At 33.7% G+C, this 22677-nt stretch overlaps 1 protein-coding gene across 1 annotated transcript; it reads left to right on the top strand.

Annotated features, from left to right (window-relative positions):
- The first annotated feature begins 1428 nt into the window (after positions 1-1428).
- LOC107950708 (DNA-directed RNA polymerase I subunit 1) lies at positions 1429-21499 on the top strand. Its single transcript, XM_016885626.2, has 21 exons — positions 1429-1625; positions 1777-1946; positions 2243-2402; positions 2496-2795; positions 3699-3968; positions 4075-4245; positions 4781-4946; positions 6565-6752; positions 8041-8304; positions 9274-9362; positions 10072-10219; positions 10323-10541; positions 10801-11136; positions 11231-11375; positions 13151-13359; positions 13919-14121; positions 15180-15378; positions 15459-15706; positions 17322-17462; positions 19354-20143; positions 20649-21499. The coding sequence occupies exons 1-21, from the start codon at positions 1608-1610 to the stop codon at positions 21237-21239; spliced, it is 5025 nt and encodes a 1674-aa protein (XP_016741115.1). The 5' UTR covers positions 1429-1607; the 3' UTR covers positions 21240-21499.
- The last annotated feature ends 1178 nt before the right edge of the window (positions 21500-22677 follow it).

Raw genomic sequence — 22677 nt, 5'->3', positions numbered from 1 at the left:
ATGTATATGTATGTTAGGGTTGTAATGAGTTTCAAGTAATTATTGTTAAATGATATTATTAATATATTTTGATATTAAAGTGATCGGATTTGCATGATAATGCTCCGTAACCCTAATCCAGCGATGGAGAAAGGTTAGGGGTGTTACACGCCTTAAACACTTACACGTGTTCGTTCTTATAATATAATTTTTTATAACTTAAATTTCCATAAATTTTTTAAAAGTTGAATCATGTATAAGTGTTTAGAATGTCATGAGTTAATTTAAATTTAGGTGTAATTATTCGCATAATTACTCTAATTCTCGCTCTCCCCTAATAATTGGAAGGTATAATTTAGGTACTCAAATTATACTTAATTCAATCTCAAATTGTACTTAATTCAATGGACCCACCAAATAAAATGGTTGTCCAAATACCCCACACATGTATAATTTACAAACATTTACACCAAAATTCAATTATTAAGTATTTAATATTTAAAAGAGCTAATAAATATTAAATTCACCGCTTTAAATAAACTACAAGTTTAACGCTTAATGATATAATTAGAATTTTTAAGTTAAATTTTGTCATTAGTTCCTGTAGTTTGTGAAAGTTGTATATCTAATTCTTTGTAATTTAATTTGATCAATTTTAGTTCATGTACTTTTCAAATTGGTCAACCCTAAAAGTAGCAGTTAAATCTGTTTGGTTAACTTTAGTTACGAGTTCTGGACTATGCATAAAGTTGTAGATTTAATCCATATGCTTCAATTAGATAATTCTAAGTCCCTATATTTTTAAATTTTAAATTTTAGTATTAACACTAATGATTGTAGTTTGTAACATAATTTGATCTCTATTTTTTGTAATGTTATTAAGTAGTTTAATATTTTTATAATGTAATTAATTAGTTCAAATAGTTAATATTGTTAACTTTTCAATTAAAATATTATATGGTTATACATAATTTGAAGGTAGATTTATAAATCTAAAAAGTAGGGGGAATAAATTCTTGAAAATAAAAGTATGAGGATGAAATTCCAAATGTACAAAATGTAGAGATTCAAAGTCATAATTGTTTGAATCGATCGGGGTATCGGTTTGAAGAGAGGAATTAGACCAATTGACCTGCAAACTAATATGGGCCGATTAAATCAAGTTAAAAAATCGATTGAATTGAGTTTTTTTAAAAATATTTTTATTTTTAATAATTTATTCAATCTAACTGTACGAATTAATGACCTGACCGGTTTGATCAACAATCTAATTCTATAATTTAATATTTAAAATTTTATTCTATAATTTAATATAAACCCAAACCATATATACCATACCAGTTGGATTGAAACGGACCATGCCCGTACTAAAGGTCATACCCAAATTCGATCCGACCCGCAGAGCAAGTAGATTTATTTGTGTAATCGTGTTTTTCCGGGTTTTGCTCGTCGGCGTTACGGTACAAATAAATAAAAAATAATTTTAAAAGTGAAAGGGCAAAAGGAAAAGCCCCTTCTTAAACCCTTACTATCAATTCTCTCTCAGTCACACCTCTCCCTCACGCCGCTCACTTTATAATATTTCACCTCCGTCTCCGTTTCAGTTCACCTCATAGCCATTCGCCACCATGGCTCAAATCACGGAGGTCTTGTTCTCTTCCTCTGCTGTTTTATTCTTCAATTTTATGAAGTTAATAAAGTTTTCTTAACTGTTTTTGTTTGACTTTCTTTTTGAACATAATATTCCGAAGTTTACTGAAGTTGGAAGTTTGCTTTTTTATGGAATGAATTTTGTAGGGAGCTACGGATTCAGTGGATGCGGTATGGTTCAATTTCATGACAACCGAAGAGGTTCGAAAACACAGCGTTTTGAAGCTCACTAACGCCAATTTGCTTGACTTCATGAACCGCCCTATGCCTGGCGGTTTATACGACCCTGTTTTAGGGCCTCTCGAGGATCGAACTCCGTATGTTCTTTGTTTCTTTCCTGAAGATTTCTTTTTTCTTTCTGCTCCGTATATGTTTTTGCCCCATAACATGATAAAAAGTTGGCATAAAGAGAAACCAATGATACCTATAAAATTAATTACTCGATTAAGAATAAAAAAATAAAAAAAGTTAACACCTATTCTAACGTAATTTATTCATAAATGATTTTTTTTTGCATTTTTTGTTTCTATTTTAATTCCTTAAACTGAGCAATAGATACAAAGCATTTGTTTTCTTTTGATGTAATTACATTATTTAAACTTCTAATTTGCAGTTGTAAAAGCTGTGGTCTCTTGAAATTACATTGCCCTGGTCACTGTGGTCACATTGACTTGGTGTCACCGATTTATAATCCCTTGCTGTTCAACTTTTTGCATACACTTATCCAAAGGACCTGCTTTTTCTGTTATCATTTTAGGGCAGAAAGGACTGAGGTAAATTGTTTTTTTTCTTTAAATTTTTTTATCTTGGATTATTTTGTTTACTTCTCTAATATATCTTTTACTTTTGGGTTTAAATTTGTTTAGGTTGAGAAATGTATTTCTCAATTGAAACTCATTGGAAAAGGTGATATTGTTGGTGCCAAAAGGTTAGATTCAGACTCGAAAGATTCATCATCACATCCAGAGAACAGTGAAGGATGCCAAAAATTAGGTTCTAGACTACATGAGTCTGAGGCTGTAAACCCAAAAGAATGGACATCTCTTCAGCTTACTGAGGCAATGTCGGTTTTAAATAAATTTCTGAAGGTGAAGTACAAAAGGTGTAAGAACTGTGATGCAAAAAATCCTGCTATTACAAAGCCCACTTTTGGTTGGTTTCACACGGTATATTTCTTATTTTGCCTTTCCTTTTCTCCATTCTCTTGCAGACAATAACAAACTAAGTCATTTCCTACTATGTAGTCATTGTAGCCAAAAGTAGTAAATACGGAAGCAAGTGCCAAAATATTTTTTTATTCGGTATTGGGCCATATCAGTATTGTTGTGTTTTGGTGTAATGCTTTTGGTTTACTAGCAATTTTTCTAATATTTTCATATACGGATACATTTGTAGCCTATTTCCGAGTTTCCTAATAAGATATATACAACTTTACCTGCATTAGATGCACTTATATGTTCATATACAAATATAAATTTCAAAATTATAAATATTTAACATTTAAAAAAATAAAAGTAAAAAAAAATATGAGAAAATGTAGTAAATAATTTTAATTAGGTTCAACAATCTAATTTAGTGAACATGGTTGTTTTGTAAATGGAATTATGAAAAAAAATTATCCTGACAAAAAAAGTTAAAGAAAGATCAAAACCTTGATCAAAATCAAATGTGTGAAAAAAAATCAAAACCTTGTACTGATCATTACAGGTCATTATAGGCTGTTATGATTATTACGAACCAGTACAACAACCCAAACAGTATTATACTAGTATTATTTTGGTTTATTTCAAATCAAGCAACCACTTTGATTGTATCTAAAGGATTTTTTATGTGTGCATATGATGTATGTGGTTATTTACGTTTTTCTTATGTTCAAATTTTCTTGATTTGTTAAAACACGGCTATAAATGTTCCATTTGGCCTTTTGGTGTTTTCAGTTGTATTCTTTCATTTGGATGAATGTGCAAAGTGACTCTGTAGTGGTTTAATTTGATTTATTTAATTAAGATAGTTGCGGCAGTCTTCTTTCCCAACTTGGAATTCTTAAATCTCCTGGTTTCTTACTTCAGAGTGGCATGTCGGGTTCGCAAATGAGGGAAAACGTTATCAGAGGGTGCAAAATGGCAGATACTTTTTCTGGTGAAGTTGGATCTGACATAGAAGATGCCAATGATGCATCTAGCTCCGAAGAGGGTGTTGATATAACAAAAACGAAGACTCCTGAAATTGGCTTCAAAGGAGCTGATGGTACTAGTGCGAAAGCTTGTAAAAAGGCGAAAGTACCTCTTGAGTTCCTGAAGCAGAAGAATCTGTTTTCGGGACCTCTTTTGCCATCAGAGGTATGGTTCTTATTTATGTCAAACTATCTGGCATTGTGTTCGTGGTTGCTTTTGTTTACTGTCATTTTGAATAAATATTCATTTTAGAGTTCCTATTCTGCCACAGGTTAAAAAAGTTATGAAACTTTTATGGGAAAATGAGATTGAACTTTGCTCATTGATCAATTGCATCCAGCAGCAAGGGTTTGGTGAGAAAGTGGGTTATTCCATGTTCTTTTTGGAGACCGTTCTTGTACCTCCTATTAAGTTTCGTGCTCCTACCAAGGGAGGTGATTCTGTAAGTATCCACATTTCGCAGTATTTCCTTATTTCTTTTCTAGAGGGAGGTTCTGATAAAGCTCAGTCAGCTAGGTTGTCTTCTATTACGTGTTGAGAGTGTGACTGATGGTTGGTTTCATTAAATTCTACTAGTGCCCATTGAAGAACAAGGATTGAAGAATTGGGATGGGCTGTGGACATACTCAAGATTGGAAATTGAATTTTTAGCCCCTTTTTTGGTTCATTTTAGTTGATCCAAACAAAGGAATGAAGTATCATTTTTTTTCCTTTTGAAAAGCTTTCCTTCCCATTCTTTTATTAACTTTATCCAACATAACCTAGTAGTTTAAGAGACTCCTATAAATGTCTTTTGGTCAGTTTCGGTTAATTGATTGTTGAGTTTTTGCTGTTCAGAATTGCATTTCATAATTTAGATTGCACACTTTTCTATTCAAATTTCTGTTTCTTTGCTATTGCTGTTGTGTCACATGGACTAGGTGTTTTCTTTTAGGAATGAATCTCTGCCAACATCTTTTCATTTTCCCCCCTTGTAGGTGATGGAGCATCCTCAAACTGTTTTACTAAGTAAGGTGTTGCAGGCCAATATATCACTAGGAAATGCGCATAATAATGATCTGCAGAGTTCTAAGGTTATAGTTAGACTATGGATGGATCTGCAGCAGTCAATAAATTTGTTGTTCGACAGCAAAACTGCAATGAGTAAGTACAGTTTCTTCCCATTTCTCAGAGTGCACTGTGTAGATGAGAAAATAAATAGAAATTGCTTGCTGTTTGAACTTTATTAGCAAAGTGTGTTGGAACCCATGATAGTTGATACCATATGATACGAGTCATATTGTTGGTATGTATCTCTCTCTTAAAAAAGGAAACTTTTTTAATCTCCAAACGTTTCAGATTTTATACTAGCTTGTATCAGTTGTATTGGTCCATACTAGCTTGTACCAGTTTGTATTGGCTTATGCTGGCACATAATATCTTGTACTAGTCGGTACAAAAATTTGATTTTTGATTTCTTTTTTACTTGTTTGATCCTTGTAACCAATTTCTTTACTTTTCTAGTTGTGTAATTTTTATCATCATAATTTCATTTAAAAATAAAATAAATATTACACCATTGACTTTAATTGATGATAAATTATTAGTATTTTTGATATTTATATATTTTATTTATGATTGAAATTTTTAGATGTTGATGATTTACATTTGAAAACTTATATATGCATAAAAATATACATATATATGTTTATGTAATTTAGATGTATATTTGCACGTGTATTTAATATATTTGTCAGACAACGTAGAAATGAGTTTTATAATTATATATGAAAATATATTTGAGAAACTCAAAAACCAGAAACAGTATGTCAAAGCGCATTGGTGCTAATACCAAAAGAAAAAAGCATAGCCTGCTGGTATGGTAATGACTGATTCCTTTGATTGAAAATGGTGTTGGGTGGTGAGACTTCAGAGGTTGCTTTGAGCTAAAGTTTCCACTTCTGGGGCATGAAATATCTATGTAGCATGTTATGAAGTGAAAATTTACTGGTTATTTTTGCACTAGGTGAGCTATAGAGAACATGGCATGCTGGTTGGACTTTGAGTATCAAACATTTTGTAGGTAGACCTGTCAATTTTAATATCTGTGTGGTGTTTGTGTATTTTTCTGTATCATAGTCATGTTTTTAGGTATTTTATATTCTATAAATTTTGATTTGTTAATAATTCATATATTATAAAAGATTTTGAGACATTTGCGAATTAGTTTTCTTTTTTATTGTTTCTTCTGTATCATGTAATATAGTGTCTAATGTTGCGGGGTCTAAGTGTAGGCTAGTGAGACATTGATTAAATCTTCCCTTGGGGGGGGTCTCAATCATCTAATAGGGCCTCATTGAGCTTATCGAGGATATATTTTAATTACTACAGAGGGTGTTACTTAATCCCTGTAGTGACCTCCAGGCATGCAAAAAATGCTTTGTTGTGTTAATATGGGGAAGGGGAAAAAAAAGAAAAAAGAAATTCCAGTTGTTGAAAGCTAATTTAGATAGTCAATTTGTATCTTCTCTCAAACTGTGCTGCAATAGAAGACAGCAAAGTGAGCACTCCTGTTTCTGTTTCTTTCACATGTGTGCATTCGTAGGAGGGGATGAATGGTGGCATTTTGCTTGCATCTGAATTATGTGTGCAATGTTTAAAATACATGGCTTGTACATGTGGCTCTTTGCTTTAGACTAATTAAAATTTTAAAAAATTGAGATCTTTCATATATAGTTAGGCTATACCAGTTAACTGGTGCACTCTTTATTCTTTATGGCAGGTCAAAGGAGAGATGTGAGCCCAGGAATATGTCAGTTGCTGGAAAGGAAGGAAGGCATGTTCCGCCAAAAAATGATGGGGAAAAGAGTTAATTTTGCTTGCCGATCTGTTATATCCCCTGATCCTTATTTAGCTGTTAATGAGATTGGAATTCCACCTTATTTTGCATTAAGGTTAACCTATCCTGAGGTAAAATTATCTTTTTAGTCCAACTTGTGGATTAATACATTTTTAGGATTTATCTCAAAATTAATGCAATGGAGTTCAATGAGTGAAGTTTAGATTATTACTTTCTCCTTTATGTATTTTACTTTATGTTGAATCTTGAGATTGGCTTGCAGTGTGAGAAGATTGTTTCTTGCCTTGTAAGGATACTATAATTTTTACGGTCTCTGAATCTTGCAGTCTGATGAGTGCTTCTGGTTGCTTTTGCTTGTATCTGTTTACCTTTATGTTTACTATGAGCCTGCGAATATTTATTTGATAGGAGAATTTTTGCAATCATAGTAGAAGCTAGAAATCTTCTGTCTCCATTGACGTAGAGCTGGTGGTTATGAAAGGATTATTGGCAAATAGGCCTATAAGTTTCAAGGCTTAATTAGCACATGAAACCAAGTTGATGGGTTTTTATGAGGAAAATGTTCAGGGTTTGCTAACCAAGTATAACTATGCATATGTTGATATGCATGTATTTTCGGACTGACAATAGGATTGACACTGATTTAACTCTATTTGATGTATGGAACTTGCTGTAAACAGAAAAAAGGAAGGTATTAACTTTGAAACACCTTAGGACTTTTTAAGTCATGTCAATAACCAAACCCTTTCGATGATACATAGTTGATAGACAAGCAAAATGATGTTTTTTTTTGTTCCTTGGTCTTATAAAAACATCACACAGAAATAAATTATTGTTGTTACTGAATTATGAGGCATATGTACTGATGATAGATGCCTGTTATCCCTTCCTAAATACATATTAGGAAGTCTAAGAGGGGATAGAGGATTCCAACCTTTCATTGCTCTTCTCTAGGCTAAAGTTGTTTTAAACTTTAAAATTTAAAATTAAACCTTTCCTACCATTTAAGATGCATATGTACTGATGGTAGATGCCTGTTATCTTTTCCTAAATACATATAAGGAAGTCTAAGAGGGGAGAGAGGATTCCAACCTTGCATTGCTCCTCTCTACGCTAAAAAGTATTTAAAATTAAAACTTTGCTACCATTAAGATGCACAGTTGAATTATGTGCAGAATTTCTTATTAGTATTCATGCGACCAAATTAAAATTGTAAGGTGCTATGTTAGAATATGTAATTTTATTTTAATAATGAGCTCAGTTTGAAATGTATACAATATTTCTCTGTACCAATTTTCTATTTTTTTAGGAAATAAATCCTCTTGGAAGTGCACTTGAAAATCATTGATTAATTTTTTCGTATGCTTTTTCCCCCTTTAACTGTTGATGTGTTTGCAGAGAGTGACTCCTTGGAATGTCGTAAAGTTGAGGGAAGCAATTATAAATGGCTCTGAACTTCACCCTGGGGCAACACATTATGTTGATAAGTTATCCACCCAAAGACTGCCACCTAACAGAAAAGCACGAATTTCCATATCTAGAAAATTACCTTCATCAAGAGCAGCTATTACCCAACCTGGAAAGAATTTTGACTATGAATTTGAAGGAAAAATTGTTCTCCGGCACTTGCAAGATGGAGATGTTGTGCTAGTAAATCGACAGGTACTTTGACCTTATCAATTACTTGCAGTGCTGATCCATACAAGTAGTCTGTTGTCTTAAAAATAGGAATTTTGCTTGGTGAGGTGAAAAATGCAGGAAACTGGAATCCTCTGCATAATAGTGGGGCTTATATTCAAGTTTTTCTATTCATCTCTAATGAGAAAAGAATTTAGAGAATGGAAATAGTACCCATTTTAAATAACGTCTGTCATCTGTTGTGGGAAAGTTATGGTGTAATAGACTAAGTGCCACTTGATCTGATGTGCTACCAGAGACTTGACTGTGTTGCTGTCCAATCCTCTTACGAAGTCCATCTTGTTCCGTCCCATCACTTTCTGTTACATTTCCATTCTATTATCTTGCTCTTAATATTAAAGTGGTTAAAGGATAACTGAAGGTTATTGACAAGAGTTTAGATATCGGCTTTTGTAATATTTATTTTGCTTGGAAGGTTCTTAATCCTATCCCACATTTTTTCTTGTCTTGACAAACTTGTTTGTGGTTACTGTCTTTTTTTTTGTCCAACTTGTTACTGTATTTACTTCCTACTTTACTTTAGTGGATGCGCATGCTAATGACTCTGTTGGGACAGTGGCGCAACTGCTTGTGAGTGTTTTACTTTGTAAAGAAACAGAATGAGACCTTTTATGTTGTATAAGGTAGTGTAAATCTTGTAGAGCCAATGGATCATGCTATATAATTATTCAGTAGCAGATTAGTTGTATTCTATATTGGTAAATCGTATTTATCTCTTCTAAAGTTTTATGGTTCAGTGTAATTCGCTCATGGAAATCATGAAAAGATTATCAATGTTTGCTAAAGTTTGAAAGTGTGTGCACTTTTTTCGAATGAAACCTTATGTCTTTCTTTGAGGTGTTCTATATTGCGTGAATCACATTTCTGATTAAATACTTCTTTTGTTGCATTTTTTTTCTTGAGTTTAGTTTGATTCAAACTTTTTTCTGGCAGCCTACACTTCACAAGCCGAGTATAATGGCACACGTAGTTCGTGTGTTGAAGGGGGAGAAGACAATCCGTATGCACTATGCAAATTGCAGGTTGCTATCATATGAACTATGAATGATACATGCATGTTTATTGAGTAAGAACTAGAATAAATAATAGCACACACATGCTGTACTGTAATTACATGTTAAGGTATGTGTATACAGCACCCAGTGTTGGGAAGGGTCTAAGATGCACTTTAGGTGCTAGAATGATTATATTTCTTCGGGCGTAAGGTGTGGAAAAAAGTGCTTGCTGGAGCAAAGGTAAAATATGTGTTTATGTGTTTCTTGTACAAGTCTGTGTAGAGGTATGAAATAAGCTTAAGATATACAATTTGGATAAAAACTTTTAAGAAGTGATTTGCAAAATTTCCTTTCTCGTGTTGTGCAACTTTCCTGATTTTGTTGTTGAATGCTCAAAGATTAAGTTGAGAATTTGATATTGCTCCATTTTTAATTGTCAAACATAAAGAGAACTTCAACCATGTGGGCATTTTTTTGCTCCAAATGCCTTACCAAAAAAGTGTGCTTAGGCATACTAGGTCTGTGCCTGATCTTATGTGCCTCACTTCAAAGAGTTTGAGGTGTTTTTCTTCCTTTGAACAATGCTGAGGGACACTTAGGCATACTCCTTAACAACCTGGACTAGACCCACCTATACATTACATGTATTATTAGTTATTAATGGTTAGTTCTGAAGTCTAATGAAACTTTATAACTGCTATCAATTCTAATATCAGTTTCTTTGTTCTGATTTCAGTACATACAATGCTGATTTTGACGGTGATGAAATAAATGTACATTTCCCACAAGATGAAATTTCTCGTGCTGAAGCATACAACATTGTTAATGCAAATAACCAATATGTCAGACCTTCGAATGGCGAACCACTAAGAGCCTTAATTCAGGTTTTGAATGCATTATAGTGATTTTGCATGATGATGACTTTCATCTCCCTACACTTCTCAATATAACTGGTAACTTTATTTGTGTTTTCTTTTTTAAATATAGGATCATATTGTAAGTGCTGTACTTCTCACAAAGAGGGATACTTTCTTAAGCCGTGATGAGTTTAATCAGCTTTTGTATAGCTCTGGGGTTTCTGGCTTAGCCCAACATCATCGCTTAGGTAAATCTGGTCAGAAAGTACTCATTTCAAGTTCTGAAGAAGGGATGCTGCCTATTCTACCTGCAATATTGAAACCAAAACCACTTTGGACAGGGAAGCAGGTTGGTAAATAGGCTAGGAAGCTTTTATATCTGTTACGTGCTCTTGTTTAATTTTCTGTTGCATGGGATTGAGATTGTGGTAAAATATTGCTGAGAGTTACTGGATGTAAATTAGGGTTATACATATACAACCCTTGGTTTGTTCCCTTATGTTTTACTCTATGCTCAAATTTTCTATTTGTTTGGTTTACTTTTCATGTATCAAACAATTACATTTGGTAACAGTTTACTCTTTTCTTTTCTCCATCCATTTTTCTAGGTCATCACTGCTGTTCTAAATCATATTACCAGGGGTCGTCCACCATTTACGGTGGAAAAAACTGGCAAAACCCCACGTGATTTTTTCAAGAACAGATCAAATGAAAATAAACTGAAAAGTGGTGGCCAAGAAGGCAAGGATGCTGAAGAAAACTCAAATAAAGAACCTGATGAAGAAAAAATATTGATTTACAAAAATGACTTGGTGCGTGGTGTGATTGACAAGGCTCAGTTTGCTGATTATGGTCTAGTTCATACAGTTCAAGAGCTATATGGTTCAAACACTGCAGGCTTTCTGCTGTCAGTATTCAGTCGTCTCTTTACAGTTTTCTTGCAGGTCAGCTAGTTTTAATCTCTAAAATTCACTTCTTAATGTTGCAGCATATGGTATTTGATATTCAAACTTGCTTGATATAACATTGATGATGCAGATGCATGGTTTCACATGTGGTGTAGATGACCTTTTGATAATGAATGATAAAGACATTGAAAGGAAGAAGCAACTTGAAGAATGTGAAAAGAAAGTGACAGAAGCACATTATGAGTTTTGTGCAGTCAAGGTGGATACTGAAATAGGTATGTTGAATTTTTGAATGCTTCTTAAAATATCCTGTTTCTGTTGCAAGTTACTGTCAAGTTTATTGTAGTTATATAAAGGCTTATATTTCGTTTTTGTACGAGGTAAATTGTACTGAATGATTGGTTCTTGTGTCTGCCATATTGACTATGGGTCTTTTCAGATAGTCTATATCTTCTTTTGTTGGTTGGTTGATGTAGCATTTTGGTTGTACATGGTAGTTTACAACTATAATTTATTGAAAAGATATGTTGCTTGACTTATTTTTAGTCGACTTACGAAGGTTTTTTAGTTGACTTATGTAGAGTTATTTTACTATTAATACTACCACATTTTCTGAATGCTTGAATTACACATTTTTCTCTAATTTTGTTTCTTTAGAATTACATAAGAGAACATTTAAGAAATATTATACTAGATCACTTGGAATTCTTCTATATATGGTCCAATGCATGTATGTTTTGAAGCCTGCAAATACCTCTTCCACTTGCCTCCTTTTTCAAAATTTGTACTTAAAATGTCATTCATGTGATGTCATAGTGGGGAATGTATTTGAGAGTGCTAATCCTGTGTTAAGCACTAACGCAAGCAAACATCCTAACCAAAGCGAGCTGCTTGATGTTTTTAGTAACGGAAGAGAAGAAATTAAACAGTTAATCATTTCAAAGTAAAGAAGAAATCAACAGTTAGATAATCAATTACAAGCAAAGCAATTGAGATATCCTGTAAACGGTAACCCAGATTAGGATAAAAAAACCTTCTTTGCCATGAATATTAATAAAACCTGGAGCCTGCTCCTGACTTTGAATCCTTTCCTCTTCAATTAATCATTTACCAGAAGAACAATCAATTCAAGAAGTTTTTATTTATCGAGGCTGAGAAATTAACGGGAACATAGATTTTGCAGTCTATAAGGCTGAGACCAATCAGTATTTGGATAAGGAGGCATCTTTCTAAAAATGGTATAACTATAACTAAATCGTCTGTAGAAGTTATAGAGGTATCTGGAAATTCAAGCTGGTTGTTAAAGTTGATAGAACAGAGAGAGAGAGAGAGAGGTGTGGAGAACGGGAGAGATGAATATGTATGAATGTCAATAGATCTTAACTGGAAGCAACAGTGATTAGAGGAGAGAAATCTGCTACCTTATTAGGCAGGTAAAGTGGAAGTGAACCAATGAGAAACTAGAAAAAAATCAAAACAAAAAACACGTTGCTTTTACAAAAAGAGTTATCATCTACTGTTTGTTATGCCATAATGTAATTCAGTAAGCATTTTGATAGCAGTCGGCTAACAAGTTTAACCAACAAAGAGACAATTGTAATCATATTTCCTTTGAAACAAGTTTGAGGAAAGTTTAACTTTGGGTGGCCTGTCGTTTATGATTAACTAAATATTAAAGTTATGCTCCTCGAAATTTGTTGCTATAAGTCCTTTCCGAAAGAAAACAAAAATAATTAAATATTTGAACCATTCTATTTTATTTCTCATTTATGACTGACAGCTTACTGAGCATGGAAGGTTATATAAATGTGTGCAGTACCTTTAAAAAGTTTCTTTCATATAATAATGATTCATTCTCTTTTCATTTTCATTTTCTTCATATAATAGTGAGCCACATTCAAGAAGTCGCTGCCTCTTTCACAACATTTTTAATTTGTCATGTGGCTGATCTCCTTAATTTTTCTTGGCTTCTTCGTATGTTAGAAGTTGCATATGCATACTATTTTCTATTAACATTGTAACACAAACGTAATGTCTTGATATGTTTCAGCTCCAATAGAATTGCAATTGAAAATTGAGAAAACCATACGCAGAGATGGAGAGGCTGCACTTACAGCTCTGGATAGAACAATGATTAGTGTGCTTAACAAGAACTCAAGCCAAGGTGTTCTTACCGAGCTGTTGTCTGAGGGTTTAGTAAAACCTATGGGAAGGAACTGTATATCTCTAATGACTACAACTGGGGCTAAAGGAAGTAAGGTAGTTTTCTGCTTTTGATATATTTCCGACTTCAACATGGGTATTGTAGCACAGTTTGGTATTATACATATATGTTCGTCTGTGTATGTGTCCGGGGTCAGAAAGAACTTCTCTATAGGAATTATTTACTGGTGTCTGTTGCCAATATCTGAACTTTTTCAAGTTATCTTTGACTAGTCCTATGTATCCTCTACAGACTTTAGTTGTTTTAGAGTGTTGGTTTGCATGCATAAGTGCTAGTGCTTTTAATTTTTTATTTATTTTCTATAAAGTTGTTAAGGATTTAATTTTACATGGATTTGAGAATATTATAGATATCACATTTGGATCCACTTTCCAACTGTTTCCAGCTTTTCATCATGATTGTAGGGTCGTGAAGATTCTAGAACTCCTAGTTTATGATAAAGTTTTTACTCATAATATTGGAATTCATTATGGATAAGGTGTTCAAAGATTTTTGTTATAAAAGCAAACAAAGTGTACTCATGCTATTGCCTCAATGTAACACTGAAGAGCACTTGTAGGTTGATTCTAACTATTTGCACTATGCTCCAAACAGGTTAATTTTCAGCAAATCTCATCTTTCCTTGGTCAACAAGAATTAGAAGGGAAGCGAGTGCCAAGGATGGTTTCTGGTAAAACATTGCCCTGTTTCCATCCATGGGACTGGGCAGCTAGAGCTGGTGGTTTCATCAGTGATCGTTTTCTTACTGGTCTTCGGCCACAAGAATATTACTTCCATTGTATGGCTGGGCGTGAAGGGTAAACCAAACTTGATCCTCAGTTCTTTTTTGTCTTTTTTAGTGGGAATATGTTTTCTTCCTTGAAGCTTATGTGGAATTTGATCTATACTATGAAATTGTGCTTTTTATTTACGGCTCGTCATATCATACTTATAGTAGAACCTCATCTTTTTGCTGATGGACATGCATTATGCAGACTCTCCATATGCCTTTGTTGTTGGGAAGTAATATATATTACAGGCCTTTTTCTTATATTATCTAGTTTTGTTTCCTTCTTCAAGCCAGTTTCTGTTCTTGCCTCCCACTTGACGGGTGTTTTGGTGGTATTCTTGAATGGTTGCTACTTTTTATGCTGAATATGTTGTATGGAGCTGGTTGATATCAATGGTAATGTTGAGCTCTAGACATGTTTAGTTGAATGCCTTTGGATATTTAGGTAGCTAGGGTGGGTAATTGCAAAATGTAGAATTGAGGTTCTGGGAGATCGGTTTGTGGATTTAGAAACTGAAGAAAGAATTTTCTTACTAATTGTGTTGTCATGGTTCTGCAAATCCTTTTGATGTTGAAGCTGATGCAAGAGAATTTGTGATGTATCTATTTGGACTTAGTGATTATTAAACTATCTGAATGAGTTTATCAGTTGAAGACATCTTGGATTTTTACCCTGACTTCTAAATTTTGTGGGTCATGGTAGGAAAAAGTTTAGAATTACCAAAGCGAGAAGGATAGAGTAATAGATGGAAACCCTATTATAAAAGCCCCGTCTGGTTTATGAGGACTATGGCTGGATTTTTTTGATTGAATGAGTAAAGTTACTTTTTTAATGGACTAAAATGCATTTTCCTTTCTTTGTTTACCCTTCTGTTCATATATTTTTTCCGTGCATGCGTTCTTTAGCACATTAAAGTGCTGCTTCATATGCTGAATTATGGCATTCTGACATGAAATTGTTATGATGATAGAAGTAGCATTATGGTTATAAATTTTTTTGGAATTTGCAACTGTTCATGTACAAGAATGCATTATAGCTGTTCTGTTCATGTTCCTTTGCTTAACCTTTTATTCTCTGTTCTATAGTCTAGTTGATACAGCAGTCAAAACATCTCGTAGTGGATACCTCCAGAGATGCCTCATAAAGAATCTGGAGTGTTTGAAAATCAGTTATGATCATACTGTTCGTGATGCTGATGGTTCAATTGTTCAGTTTAACTATGGGGAAGATGGTATTGATGTCCATCAGACAAGCTTTGTAACAAAGTTTGAAGCACTAGCATTAGTAAGAATTTCTTCCTGATTGTTTGAGTCTGAACTCTAATTAAAACTAGTTTCTTATTGTTGTTCTCTCTTTGTTTTCAGAATTGTGATGTGATGTCCGAAAAGCTTAGTTCCATGCTCGGGGAACCTTATGACTCTGGAAAAATATTGCCTGATGATCTTAGAGACAAAGCTGTGCAGTTTATAAAGGATAACCGGCAGCAGAAGATAAAGACAAAAAACTTCTTAAAATTGTTGAAGCTTAAATTTCTTTCTAGTCTTGCCCAGCCAGGAGAACCTGTTGGTGTGCTTGCTGCTCAATCTGTTGGAGAACCTTCAACACAAATGACGTAAGATGCTTTTTTACTTTCAGGAGAAGAGTTAACTTCTCTATTTGGTATAGTGTAGTATAAATGACTTTATGCTCAATATGATAGTCAAGCGACATAAGTTTTAATGGTAAAGCAAAAATTTCATGCTATTTTATGGTCTTCCTTATGTTCATTCTATTAGGGTCCTTTGTTTAACATGATTTTTATGAAGCAAACTAATTTGTATTGTTAGAATATAGAGCAACCATATCTTTGGGCATATGGATTCTTATGTTATATTAACAAAATTATTTAATGGAAGGATCATAATTCCAACTGTTTTATCATGGGACTAAAAAACACAATAATGAGATTTTGGAATGAAAATCAGGACAAACATCCTGTCTAAGGTGGACATATTCTGTACTTGTAATCAGTGTTGTCAAGATGCGTGTCTGGGCGCCTGCGCCTTAGCAGTAGACCACAAAAGTGCCTCAAACTCTTTCAGACAAGGCACATGGTGTGTGCCTAGGCATGATATTTTGTAAGGCGATGGGCGTTAGAAAAACACATGACTAACATTTTATTTCTTGTATTTTCTACCTTTTCATTGGATATACCTTTACCGGTAACTAGTAAGGAAGGGATCGTATCGAACTCATGCAAAACTTACAACATATGCATATTGCGGTCCTTTTCTTGCACCTTTCACTCAGGCTAGCTCTTTTTCGTGCCTTGTGCCAGAGGCAATATCAGGGTTCTAGCACCTATAGTGCACTTTGTGCCCTTGACAACTCTGCTTGTAATCTTTGGTTGCATGCATTTGTTTCTCTTAGCTTGTTTAAGGCAGTTTTATGCACCATTGGGGGATGCTAGAGTAAAATTTACTTTCAAGAATTGGATTTTAAACAGGTAGAACACAACCAGCATGCTAAATTTTCCAGTTAGTGAAGTTTGTTTTTGTTAATGTATTAGAGTATTATTATGCTTGGAGGATGTATCTGTAAATCATGCTTGACAAAGTTTTTGGAAGCAATTCATTTATTTATTTATTTGGAAGCAACTCTGCTTGTAATCTTTGGTTGCATGCATTTGTTTCTCTTAGCATGTTTAGGGCAGTTTTATGCACCATTGGGGGATGCTAGAGTAAAATTTACTTTCGAGAATTGGATTTTAAACAGGTAGAACACAACCAGCATGCTAAATTTTTCCAGTTAGTGAAGTTTGTTTTTGTTAATGTATTAGAGCATTATTATGCTGGGAGGATGTATCTGTAAATCATGCTTGACAAAGATTTTGGAAGCAATTCGTTTATTTATATATATTAGCTTGCTGGGTAAGCAGTTTTATTTATGGGCCCCTACTATTAGTTTTTCTGATATATTAGCTTGCTGGGTTCTAGCCAATCATGCTTGACAACTGCTAGTTCCCTTGTTTATTTTTCCAGGTTTCATATAGACGTTCTCGTGTTCGTAGTACATATGCAATTGTGTATATCCTTACATGCTACTTTCTTCCATGGTGTGAGGATATATAAAAATATAATTCACACAATAATTTACTTGTATTTTTAAGGTGTTAAGTATGTAATATATTCTGTTTCTGTGTCTTTGCCTTGTTCTTTGTCAAATTCATTTGGATATTCTGTTCTCAGGCTGAATACTTTCCATCTTGCGGGGCGGGGTGAAATGAATGTTACACTGGGTATTCCACGTTTGCAAGAGATCTTAATGACTGCTTCAATTGATATCAAGACTCCAGTTATGACATGCCCTTTGCATAAAGGGAAAACAAAGTAAGTTGCTAGTCACCTGTGAATTAAGCCTCTGTTGATTATTTTTATAAATTGCTTGTCAGTTGTGTCTCCCTTGATCAATATTCATGAAGATTCCTGGACTACTTGTGAACTTACTAGGACTAGGATGCGTAAGATCATTAGAAATAGGAGTAAGACTCAGCTTCTATAAAACCATCAACCATATGAAGGTCCTCTTGGTTCAAGTGAATCCTAGATTAGACACGACAACTTGTTGCTATGGTCTATACTTATAAAACAATGATTAATTGAAAACTGGATGCAAAAACTAAATTCAGGTTCAACTATTAAGCTGCGTTTGTAATGCATAATGTTAAATGAAAAAAGGATTAAGGAAATAAAGACTGCTTTGTGTCTAATACCTAGTAAGATAGGAGAACTTTTTTCATTTAACCATTTGCATGTGTTACAATCTGGTAAGAATAAGGGTATTAAGACTGCAGTTTATGGTAATAATACAAAGTTCTTAAGAAATAGGGAAATTGAGCACAGAAAAAGGGATCTGGCTAAGAGATGATCTGTGAGCATTTAAGGTTGGTTGGATCACCCAATCAAAGTAGCAAATATTGCCGGAAAATCTCTTGTTGTAGTCTCTTAATCTGTCCCCAAAAGAAAAGAGTACATTTGATATTTGTATAGGCTACTAGCCTACTACCAACTCTAAAGTAACGTAATCACAAGTACCATTTCTAGTAGAACTTTAGGAAAGTATTTGGGACTCGAAAATTTTACACCTTAAAACAATACTTGATAGTTCAGCCCCTCATTTAGCTTATTAGTGTTCTGATCAGGTATCTCACACCACAAAATCTAATTCACTCATTCTATGCTAATCAACGATTTGAAATCCTATTCTCTTCTGGTGATTACCAATCTGAGAGGATATTTTTATTTTTATATCACCCTGTCTAACATCCTGTAAACCAAATGCATCCTTAAATAATAATGAATTTGACTGAAGGAAATACTAGTAAATAAATTTTTTTTGATCAAGCTGAATTTTTTAAGTTTATGAGATATTTTATCTACACCTTTAAATCTGAAGCATACTGGTTTCCTACTTTTATATTCTCTTTAGCTGGCTGTTAGTTCTGAAACTTTGAGCGAAAGACAATTCAGACCTGGGCTGGTCTAAGACATAAACTTTTATTAAATTAGCTAATTAGAATGAAATTTGGGCCCAAATATGTGTTCCTTTCTGAAACTCAAGTTGTAATGGAAACAAGAGTCCTGATCAATGCCCCCTATTCCCCCCCCCTTCTTTTTCACCATTTCCCTCACAACCACAACATCCCCTTTCATTTATTAGCCTGGTCATAGCAATGGAACTGGAGTTCCTTCCACCTTCCCTCTATTTCTCTTTTCTCTGTGGTCATAGCTCATGCAATGTATGTAACCAAATTTGAACAGCTGCATAAGCATTGCTCTTGTATTTCTGTCACAGTAAAACAGGTACGTTGACCTGAGATGGCAAGTCCATGTAAGAAATAAGGAAATTTTTAAGAATTATTTTCAATTGAAAACTAGCCAACATGCCTTCTTTGATAGAGTGATCAGAGGCAGGTTTCTTCAAGTCCTGACTTAGTTCAAATGCACTTTTAGGTTTAAATAAATATTAAATGAAATTTTTTTGTACATCAGAAAGATAATATTAATAATGAGGAACCCTTCCTCTTCAAATTGCTTCAGTTAAAGAGTAAGAACTTGGTGGTTTTGATGGTATGTTTAGAGCTCCAACTCCCAAATGAAAATGTTTTGCAAATGAGGGAGATTCTCTTTACTAAAGTCTTTGTCATGTAGTCTGTCTGCACTGTTTGCCAAGTTGTTCAGCTTTAGATTTGTAACTACTAGAATTATTTTGCATGTGCAGGGAGGATGCCTTACGTCTTGCTGATAAGATGAAGAAAATCACGGTAGCAGAAATATTAGAGAGTATGGGAGTATCTGTCACACCATTTGCCATTCACAATGGTGATATTTGTAGTATCTATAAACTCAAGATGAGGCTTGGCAAACCTGGCCGATATTTGAAGAACAGTGATATAACTGTAACAGATTGTCAGCACATCTTAGAGGTAGTTTTTTTGAGAGAGTTAGAGGACGCCATACAGAATCATCTGGTTTTGCTCTCCAGAATTAGTGGCATAAAAAATTTTATGCCAGATTCACGACCAAATGCTTCAAGTGAAACAGATGAAGATGTTCCTGAAAGCAGATCTCATGAGACTGAGAATGATGATGATACTGATGATGAAGGAAGAGCCGAGGATCTTGGTCTTGATGCACAAAAACAGAAACAGCAAGCTACAGATGAGATGGATTATGAAGATGGTTCTGAAGAGGAACAAAATGAGGGTGCATCTTTGGCTGGGTTGGAATGTGAAAATGATATGTCTGAGGATGAGAATGGAACTATTGAAAATAATGTGATTGGATCAGATAATGAAAAGGATGATATTTTTCATGGTTCACCAAACGCAGAAGACGGATCTAAGCTAAAGTCAAGGGAGGGAAACACCAGAGCAGAACCCAAAAGAAAAAAGATGAGAGGAAAGTTCATTAGGAAGGAGACTGATAGAGCAATATCCAGTGCTACAAAAGGATTGGTCTTTGAGGTCCATTTTAAGTTTGTAAATGAACCTCATATTTTACTGGCTCAGGTACTCATCTTTTCCTGGTTATTCATCACAGCATGGTTTCGTAAGCATCTAATTTCCTCCCTAGACCACCCCCATTTACATGAAATAAATTGAAAATGAAGTTGATCATAAAGGAAGAACATTTTCTTGTTCTCTTTCACTATTAAATTTTCTTAAGACCACTGGCCGCCTATGGAATAGGGATGTGAAACTGAAAATATGGCGATTCTGGTTTAATATAATCTTGTCCTACTTTTTAGGAACATTTTCTTCTGTTTCGCTATTAAATTTTCTTGAGACCACTGGCCACCTATGGTATAGTGATGTGAAACAGAAAATATGCTGATTCTGGTTAAATATTATCTTTTCCTGCTTGTTATTTTGTGTACTTTTGGATGGATGTTTACATTTAAATTTGAAGGGAAGTAGTTCTCGAAAGAGCCGATGGACCTTTCTTGCTTATGAGAAGTTCAATTTTAGTTTAACTAATGCACACTTTGGTTCTTTCTGGTATAATCTTCTGCAGATTGCTGAGAAGACTGCAAAGAAGGTTTACATCCAGAGCTTTGGAAAGATTGACCAATGTCGAGTGACAGACTGTAGTGAGAATCAAGTTTTTTACTATGGTGAGGATCCGAAACAAAGGAAGAGTCCATCTGGCAAAGCAAATATACCAGCATTGCACACAGCTGGAGTGGATTTTGGTGCTTTTTGGAAGATGGAAGGTCACCTTGATGTTAGGTATTTATATTCCAATAACATTCATGCAATGCTTAATACTTATGGAGTGGAAGCTGCAAGAGAAACCATAATTAGCGAGATCAGTAATGTTTTCACATCTTACGGGATCGGTGTCAATATTCGCCACCTAACACTTATTGCCGATTTTATGACCCACTCTGGAAGGTATCGACCTATGAGCCGACTTGGTAGTATAGCAGAATGTATATCACCTTTCAGCAAGATGTCATTTGAGACAGCTTCTAAATTTATTGTTGATGCGGCAAAACATGGGCTGGTGGACAACTTGGAGACACCATCATCCAGAATCTGCCTTGGATTGCCAGTGAAAATGGGCACTGGATCCTTTGGTTTGATGCAGAATGTGGAGATTTGATGTATTATTTAAATCATTCACTAGCTTTTGGAAAGCTCGCAAAGGGGAGCCCATACTTGGGTATGAATGATACCAAAATATCTTGAATAGCTTCAGTTTTTCCCCAGATGAAAAGCAAGGGCAAAATTCTCATAGACCGACTCATTGAGTTTATTCGGCCTGTAAGTTTTACTGGACGTATAATGTATTCAATTTTAGGTGTGCATTGTTAGAGAAAGGCTTAAATTTTGATGAACGATTTATTCATATATTTTCTTTAATATGGCTTATTAATTCGAAAGTCCTGCTGATGGAATTATGTCTTGGGTCCGTTAGTGAGCGTAATACGTTGCGGTGCAAGTCATTGATTATTGTTTTGGGAGATTCTGCCATGAGCTCATAAAAGAGTTTTGGAAAAGCTCCAAAATAACGTGAACAATTAGGTCACGTTTGGTTCGCTGTATTGGATTAGAGGTGTATTGGATTAGAGGTGTAATGGAATAGAGGTGTAATAGCAAATCAACTGTTTGGTTGAATGTAATGGAATAGAGGCGTAATAGTAAAACTGTGTTTGGTTGAATGTAACAGAGGTGTAATAGCATAATGGAAAAAACTAAAATGACCAGAATACCCTTAGCATAAATTTGTTTTGGTAAATGATTATTGTTATTGTTATTTAAATTTTAATAAGATTATTTATTATCAAAAATAAATAATTTAATCATATTTAAACATAATTATTATTAAATATATTAAATATATTATAATTAAAATATATAATTTAATAAAATTTTTAATAATTAATATTCTTATATGAATTTACTCAAATCATAATATATGATACTATAAAAGATAATTTGAAATGATTAATATTAAATATATTTTAATTAAAATATATGATTTAATAAAATTTAAAATAATTATAACTAATAAATTATCTTATATGAATTTGTATAATTTAAAATAATTATTATTACATATAATTTAATAATATATAATTTCATAAAATTATTGATAATAAATTTTCTTATATGAATTTATATAATTTAAAATAATTTATATAATAAATCTATTGTATAACTTTCTCAAAGAGGTTCTTTCATCGTCGGGCATGGGTGTTGAAACCAGATACTTTAAGAAAAATGAATACTCTGACAGGGGTATAAAAAAGGGATACTTCAAGCAAAATGAAGAGTCGGAGAAACATAGCTCTGTATATTCTCTCAGTTGCTATATTTTTTGGTTTTCTTACCTTATTCTCTGAATTTTCTTCCTCAATGAGGTTCTTTTTTATTTTTTGATTTTAGCTTTGCCCCTATGGCATGAACCTTGTGATGAATTAAAAAATTAAAGAAATATATAAAAATGGGTAAAATTACAATGAATCATTACTCCAAAGTTATAAACTAGTTATTCTAATATGATATTAAAATGCCAAGAGTGCAAAACAAATAATTTT

Source organism: Gossypium hirsutum, chromosome D03 (genome assembly GCF_007990345.1).
Source record: "Gossypium hirsutum isolate 1008001.06 chromosome D03, Gossypium_hirsutum_v2.1, whole genome shotgun sequence".
Classification (NCBI taxonomy): domain Eukaryota; kingdom Viridiplantae; phylum Streptophyta; class Magnoliopsida; order Malvales; family Malvaceae; genus Gossypium; species Gossypium hirsutum.
Note: the sequence above shows the minus strand (reverse complement) of the source record. Positions and strands in the feature narration are given on the sequence as shown.